Source organism: Calidris pugnax, unplaced genomic scaffold, assembly GCF_001431845.1.
Source record: "Calidris pugnax isolate Ruff unplaced genomic scaffold, ASM143184v1 scaffold113, whole genome shotgun sequence".
Lineage (NCBI taxonomy): Eukaryota > Metazoa > Chordata > Aves > Charadriiformes > Scolopacidae > Calidris > Calidris pugnax.
Window position 1 is genome coordinate 828068 of NW_015090879.1, and position 7799 is coordinate 835866.

Consider the following 7799-nt stretch of genomic DNA (forward strand, 5'->3'; position numbering starts at 1 on the left):
CGGGCCGCGGCGCCGGGGGGGCGACACGGGGGGGCTGGCACTCGCCCAGCCCCTCCGCCGGCCTCCCCGCTGCCAGCCGTGACGGTGGCACCGGGGGTCCCCCCTCCCACCCCCATGCCATCCCCTCCGTGGGGCAGGGGGAGGTGCAGCCCCGGTGCGGCGCGGGCGGGAAGCATGGATGGGGTGGAAACTCTGCGGGGTGACACAGGGCACACGGCAGGCGTGTGATGGGGGGGTCTTTGGAGGGGGTACTGCCCCACGGAGACGGGGGCCGAGTAGTTTCAGCTCCGGGGCTGCATTTCTCCTTGCCCCAAAGCCATCACCCTTCAGAAACCAGCCCCCGGGGAGGTGATGCTGGGACTGGGTCACCACCGCTGGCTAGCAGGGACACAGCTGGCCTCTGGGGTGACACCCTGGGGTCCCCAGGAGCCCCCCCTGCCCTTGCAGTCCAGCAGCCGTGGTGGGGTTCTCGGGAGTCCCCCGGGGCAGGACGGGGTGCAGGTGCCAGGCTGGAGGGTGCTGGGCACGGCCGCAGCCGCCCTGCGGTGACGGCCGGGGATTTAGTGCTCTCCGAAGGAAATTGAATTTGGTGTCTCTGTCGAACACAGCCGAGCAGAGCGCCCTCGTATATCCCCGGGATTTATGGCTCTCCCCGGGCGCTCGCTGCGATGTCGCCCAAGGGTGCAGATCACAGGGCAGGGAAGCTGTGGAAAGGATGAATCTTGCTTGTGCACACTTGTGCCCTAGAGGCTGTGCAAAACAAGTGCTGTGCATGGGGCGGGGAAGCCATGGAAAGGATAAATCCTGCCTGTGCACACTCCCTGGTGCAGGAGGGTGCAAATCGTGTGCTGTACATGGGGCAGGGAAGCCATGGAAAGGATGAATCCTGCCCGTGCACACTCCCTGGGGCAGGAGGGTGCAAGCTGGATGCTGTACTTGGAGCAGGGAGCTTGTGCCATGGATGAATCCTGCCCGTGCACGCTCCCTGGGGCAGGATGGTGCAAATTGGGTGCTGTGCACGGAGCAGGGAGGCCATGGAAAGGACAAATCCATCCCGTGCACACTCCCCGGAGCAGGAGAGCACGAACTGGGCACTGGGCACCCTCCCAGCTCCAGGTGCCTCTTGCCCAAGCGATGGCCGGGCTCGGTGGAGCCGCAGCTCGCCCTGCCCTGGCCATGGGCCAGTTGGCCCTGGTAGCCCTGCTCCCCGCTGCACTGGCCCCACGGTTTCCCTGGCACAGCCCGCAGAGCCCGGGGGCCTCGCTGGCCGCCTCCCCGGCGCTGGGCCCGCTGCTGGCCTGACTGCGAGCCCGGAGCAGGAGCCCTGTCACTCCGCATTGGTGGAGACGTGGAAAACAATTTGCAGGTAAAATGACCCTTTCCCGTGGCAAATTACCCTTGACTGCTGCAGCCCGGGCGCTTGTTATTCCAGGCAGGATGTCACGGCACGGCGGCACGGCGCGGCCGGGCTATTAACCAGGCGGAATGAAGCCATTTGCTCGTTACGGAATTGCAGGAACCTCAAGTGAAGATAAAGCCGCCACGCTCGCCTGCACCCTGGGCACTGGGGTTGGGCTGCCCGGGGAGGGGACTCACCTCGCCCAAGCTCTCCCTTCGCCCGTGGGGCATCTCTGCCCGGCCCGGCGAGGAGATGCAGGAGTTTGGGGACACATCTGGCCAGATGTTCCTCTGGCGCCAGCCCTGGGTGATGCACGGGGAGGAGCAACTTAGTTGTGTGGGGTCTATATCCAGCAGATTAGGCGGTGGTGATGAGCTGTGGGTATATATATAATTTCATTGGGCTTTAGCATTTATTCCAGGACTAAATGTCATTACGGGCAGATCCCCCGACTAAATCCCTGGTCCGTTACAGCTGCAGGGTTATAAATCGCCTCATCCCGAGGGGAGCTGCTTGAGCTGATTTTATTTGGGATTTTTTTTTTTTTTTCTCCTTCCTTCTTTTCCCCTTTCAATGCAACTCTGCATGGATGATTAAGAGCTCAGTGCTGGGTTCAGGTGCCATCCTTGAGCTCAGCTTGGCTGGTTCTTTGCTCATGGGCACCCAGGGATGCTGCAGGGGCTGACACCCGCCGTGTCCTGGTGTTGCTGGCGTGGAGCAGGGCTGGAGGGTGCACCCTGCACCTCCTCTTGGAGATTCGGTGGGGGTTAGTGATGCTGAGGACGGCTCAAAGAGAGGATGCTGGGCCCAGCGGTGAAGAAGGGGGGGGTCCCCATGGACCTGGCACGCTCGGGCACCGGGGCTGCCTGCTGCCTCTCCGCAGACCGTGGTGCCAACCGGCAGTGAGGGCGAGAGCGTGAACTGCCCGCTCCTTCCCCCAAATTACATTTGACATTCAATTAAAACCTGGAGGCGCCCGGAGGTACAGTGTTATTGCGGCGCCGGAGCCGCAAGGGGAATGCGCCGCCCCGTGTGCCGCACCGCTGCCAACCGGCACGGCCCCCCCGTCGCCGTGTGTCCCCCCCGTCGCCGTGTGTCCCCCCCACCCCCGGCACCCTCCACCCACATCACCGGGGCCGGAGCACAGAGCGCCCTTCATGGCAGCGAGGGGGGGTTCCCCGGGGGCTCCCACCTGGCCTCCCCCCCCAAACCCCCCGGGGTGGAGAATGGCTGCCTTTCAGGGTGGCGGTGGCAGGCAGGCCTGAATGGCGCCTGTGAGCCCCAGCCTTGGCGGGCGCCCAGCGCTGATCTCACCGGTTCTCCTCCGCCGAGCGCCGCAGCCGCGGGGCGACACGGGGGGGCTGGCACTCGCCCAGCCCCTCCGCCGGCCTCCCCGCTGCCAGCCGTGACGGTGGCACCGGGGGTCCCCCCTCCCACCCCCATGCCATCCCCTCCGTGGGGCAGGGGGAGGTGCAGCCCCGGTGCGGCGCGGGCGGGAAGCATGGATGGGGTGGAAACTCTGTGGGGTGACACTGGGCACACGGCAGGCGTGCGATGGGGGGTCTTTGGAGGGGGTACAGCCCCACGGAGACGGGGGCCGAGTGGTTTCAGCTCCAGGGCTGCATTTCTCCTTGCCCCAAAGCCATCACCCTTCAGAAACCAGCCCCCGGGGAGGTGATGCTGGGACTGGGTCACCACCGCTGGCTAGCAGGGACACAGCTGGCCTCTGGGGTGACACCCTGGGGTCCCCAGGAGCCCCCCCTGCCCTTGCAGTCCAGCAGCCGTGGTGGGGTTCTCGGGGGTCCCCCGGGGCAGGACGGGGTGCGGGTGCCAGGCTGGAGGGTGCTGGGCACGGCCGCAGCCGCCCTGCGGTGACGGCCGGGGATTTAGTGCTCTCAGAAGGAAATTGAATTTGGTGTCTCTGTCGAACACAGCCGAGCAGAGCGCCCTCGTATATCCCCGGGATTTATGGCTCTCCCCGGGCGCTCGCTGCGATGTCGCCCGGTTCTGCCGCTCAGGGGAGCGGGTGGCCCCGCAGCCGGACAGACCCCCCCCAGGGCAGCCTCCGGGGGACCCCCCGCACCCCCCGTGCCACGGAGCAGGCTGGGGGGGACAGGAGCTGGGGGTACCTGGCTGCACCGATGGTGACGGAGGAGCCCGCACTGGGGACGGGCCCGGGCAGGGGTTACACTGGGGTGAAGGCAAAAGTCAGTAAATTTGGGTCTGGTTTATGGCACTGATAAGTGTCAGCGCGGGCAGCGCTCCCTGCCTGGAGCTCCTGTATCATCCCTCTGTGTTGCAGCCGGAGCCAGGGTGCCCAAAGCCTGGCTGGGGGCTCTCCTGCCAGTGCCAGGTGTCCCCGTGTCACCTCCCCACCATCCCCTGAGGACATCGTTGTGCCCCTTTCAATGCAACTCTGCATGGATGATTAAGAGCTCAGTGCTGGGTTCAGGTGCCATCCTTGAGCTCAGCTTGGCTGGTTCTTTGCTCATGGGCACCCAGGGATGCTGCAGGGGCTGACACCCGCCGTGTCCTGGTGTTGCTGGCGTGGAGCAGGGCTGGAGGGTGCACCCTGCACCTCCTCTTGGAGATTCGGTGGGGGTTAGTGATGCTGAGGACGGCTCAAAGAGAGGATGCTGGGCCCAGCGGTGAAGAAGGGGGGGGTCCCCATGGACCTGGCACGCTCGGGCACCGGGGCTGCCTGCTGCCTCTCCGCAGACCGTGGTGCCAACCGGCAGTGAGGGCGAGAGCGTGAACTGCCCGCTCCTTCCCCCAAATTACATTTGACATTCAATTAAAACCTGGAGGCGCCCGGAGGTACAGTGTTATTGCGGCGCCGGAGCCGCAAGGGGAATGCGCCGCCCCGTGTGCCGCACCGCTGCCAACCGGCACGGCCCCCCCGTCGCCGTGTGTCCCCCCCGTCGCCGTGTGTCCCCCCCACCCCCGGCACCCTCCACCCACATCACCGGGGCCGGAGCACAGAGCGCCCTTCATGGCAGCGAGGGGGGGTTCCCCGGGGGCTCCCACCTGGCCTCCCCCCCCAAACCCCCCGGGGTGGAGAATGGCTGCCTTTCAGGGTGGCGGTGGCAGGCAGGCCTGAATGGCGCCTGTGAGCCCCAGCCTTGGCGGGCGCCCAGCGCTGATCTCACCGGTTCTCCTCCGCCGAGCGCCGCAGCCGCGGGGCGACACGGGGGGGCTGGCACTCGCCCAGCCCCTCCGCCGGCCTCCCCGCTGCCAGCCGTGACGGTGGCACCGGGGGTCCCCCCTCCCACCCCCATGCCATCCCCTCCGTGGGGCAGGGGGAGGTGCAGCCCCGGTGCGGCGCGGGCGGGAAGCATGGATGGGGTGGAAACTCTGTGGGGTGACACTGGGCACACGGCAGGCGTGCGATGGGGGGTCTTTGGAGGGGGTACAGCCCCACGGAGACGGGGGCCGAGTGGTTTCAGCTCCAGGGCTGCATTTCTCCTTGCCCCAAAGCCATCACCCTTCAGAAACCAGCCCCCGGGGAGGTGATGCTGGGACTGGGTCACCACCGCTGGCTAGCAGGGACACAGCTGGCCTCTGGGGTGACACCCTGGGGTCCCCAGGAGCCCCCCCTGCCCTTGCAGTCCAGCAGCCGTGGTGGGGTTCTCGGGGGTCCCCCGGGGCAGGACGGGGTGCGGGTGCCAGGCTGGAGGGTGCTGGGCACGGCCGCAGCCGCCCTGCGGTGACGGCCGGGGATTTAGTGCTCTCAGAAGGAAATTGAATTTGGTGTCTCTGTCGAACACAGCCGAGCAGAGCGCCCTCGTATATCCCCGGGATTTATGGCTCTCCCCGGGCGCTCGCTGCGATGTCGCCCGGTTCTGCCGCTCAGGGGAGCGGGTGGCCCCGCAGCCGGACAGACCCCCCCCAGGGCAGCCTCCGGGGGACCCCCCGCACCCCCCGTGCCACGGAGCAGGCTGGGGGGGACAGGAGCTGGGGGTACCTGGCTGCACCGATGGTGACGGAGGAGCCCGCACTGGGGACGGGCCCGGGCAGGGGTTACACTGGGGTGAAGGCAAAAGTCAGTAAATTTGGGTCTGGTTTATGGCACTGATAAGTGTCAGCGCGGGCAGCGCTCCCTGCCTGGGGCTCCTGTATCATCCCTCTGTGTTGCAGCCGGAGCCAGGGTGCCCAAAGCCTGGCTGGGGGCTCTCCTGCCAGTGCCAGGTGTCCCCGTGTCACCTCCCCACCATCCCCTGAGGACATCGTTGTGCTCGGCTGGCAGTGCCAGGGCGGCTCGGTGAGGCGGCTGAGGCATCCCTGGCTGCCCTCCTGGCTGGCACAGCAGTGGGGTGCCCGTGGTGTTTTTGAGGGGCCACATGTCTGGGGTGGCACTGACGGTGCCCAGGGGAGCCCCTGCTGATTCCCCCGGCAGCCACAGCCCCGGTGTCGTGCCCAGGGTGAGCACAGGGATGTCCCCTGCGTCCTACCCCCGTTATGGGGACAAGGGACCCTGCTGCAGGGCAGGGAGGTGGCCCCGGGGAGTGCGGGGGAGGCCGGGGAAGGCGTCCCCCCTGTGCCCGCAGCCGCACCTCCCCGCCGAGCCCTCCACATGCCAGTTAATTTCACGCCAAGTGCTCTTGATGGATCTCTTGTTATTTTTGGTGAGCTGAGCCATAAATTTGTGCCACCTCACTGCAGCAAGCTGTTAAGTGGGGACGGGAGAGCACCTCTGCCCAGCTCGGCGGGGGCGCGGGTACCCGGCCACAGCGGGGACGTGGCACCCTGGGCCGTGCTCCCACCACTGCCCCTCTGATGGGGGGGTGACATATTTGGGGGAGCCGTGACACATTTTTGGGGGGTCTGTGAGAGTGCTCAGCCGTGCTCAGCCATCCTCGGGGATGCCACGCAGTGCTCAGTGTGGGACCCAGCATCCCTGTGTCCCCCCCTGCAGTGTTCCTTGACCCACGGTGGCCCGTCCCCATCACTGTCCCCATCCCTGTCCCCTGCCCACTCTCACCCAAGCACTTCTCTCTTCCAGGCAATGAGGTCGAGGAGAACCAGAAGGTGAAAACCCAGTGGCCACGGTCGGCGGACGAGCCCGGTGTCTACATGGCCCAGACAGGTACCAGCACTGCCCCGGGCTGGGGACAGGCACAGGATGCTGGTGGCACTGGGATGGGGTGCCTGGCCACGGGCAGGGGCGATGGAGACGGAGCGACTCCCTTTGCTTCCAGCCCACGGACCGACTTAATTTGCTCCATTTATATATTTTTCCTTTACACCTTCCTCCGAGGGTTGTAAAGCAAAAGCAAAAAAAAAAAAAAAATCCATTAATTGTTTCGTTCAAATGTATTTATTTGGCAAATCCATCTGGGTAATTTGAGCGTGCGGCTCCCCCCTCCCCAGCCCCCCCCTCCCCTCTGATTTATGGTGGGAGGGCTCGGAGGCGAGCGGGAGATGGATGAGCCCCGGTGCTGGGAGAGGAGCTGGTGTGCCTGGCATGCAGATCTCCTCCCGGCCACGCTCGGGTGCTCACGGGGGTCCTGCACCCTGCCCCACATCCTGCACCCCGGGGGGCTGCTGGGCAGGTTGTGGGGTGACCCTGAGGGTGACACAGCCATGTCCCTGTGGGACACGGAGCAGCCACCCCGCTCCGCAGCCTTCACCCTGCCTGTCTCCAGGACAAATTGTCCCCTTCGGAGCCCTCCTGCGTATATTCCTTTTTAATTTAAACTGATGGCCTTTTCTTCTGGGCTGTCCAATAGCTTCAGAGACACCATCAAGCTTAATAAGGGCCGGGTTGTTGTAAATGTCAGTGCTGTGCCTGGGTGGGGAGAAGGAGCCGTGTCGGGCAGCATCCTCCGGGGTGATGCTGTCCCCGCTGTGATCCCGTGCCCTCACCCCCTTCTCCACCCGCAGCTGGCACTGGGTCCAGACGGTGGCATGGACTCCTGCACCCTCCTTATGTCCTTGGTGTCATCCCTGGCACCTTGTCCTCATCCCTGTGCTGCTGGGTGCTGTGTGGCCACTTTCCCGTCCCCCCGTGGGTGTCCACTCGTGGGACACCCCCCGTCCCGGGGGGCAGTGGCCATCTCTCAGGCTGGGTGTCTCCCCCAGGGGACCCGGCGGCCGAGGAGTGGTCCCAGTGGAGCGTCTGCTCCCTGACGTGCGGGCAGGGCTCCCAGGTGCGGACGCGCTCCTGCGTCTCCTCGCCCTACGGGACGCTGTGCAGCGGGCTGCTCCGGGAGACACGCACCTGCAATAACACAGCCACCTGCCCAGGTACGGGGGGGCACGGGGACACCGGGGAGGGGGGCTTTGCTGCCGGCTGGGGGGTGCCCACCGCTGGCTGGGTCCTGGGTCGGTGCCCAAAACGGGTGGGTGGCTGGGGAGAGTGGGGACACGCGTTGCTGGGGGATCTCTGGGGGTGTGGGGT

General features: G+C 66.1%; 1 protein-coding gene across 1 annotated transcript in view; it reads left to right on the forward strand.

Annotated features, from left to right (window-relative positions):
• The window catches only part of ADGRB2 (adhesion G protein-coupled receptor B2), a 36796-nt gene that overhangs the window by 13829 nt on the left and 15168 nt on the right, over positions 1–7799 (forward strand). Inside the window, 2 exon segments of the mRNA XM_014946440.1 lie at positions 6402–6485; positions 7481–7645. Coding sequence (XP_014801926.1) covers positions 6402–6485; positions 7481–7645 — 249 coding nt within the window.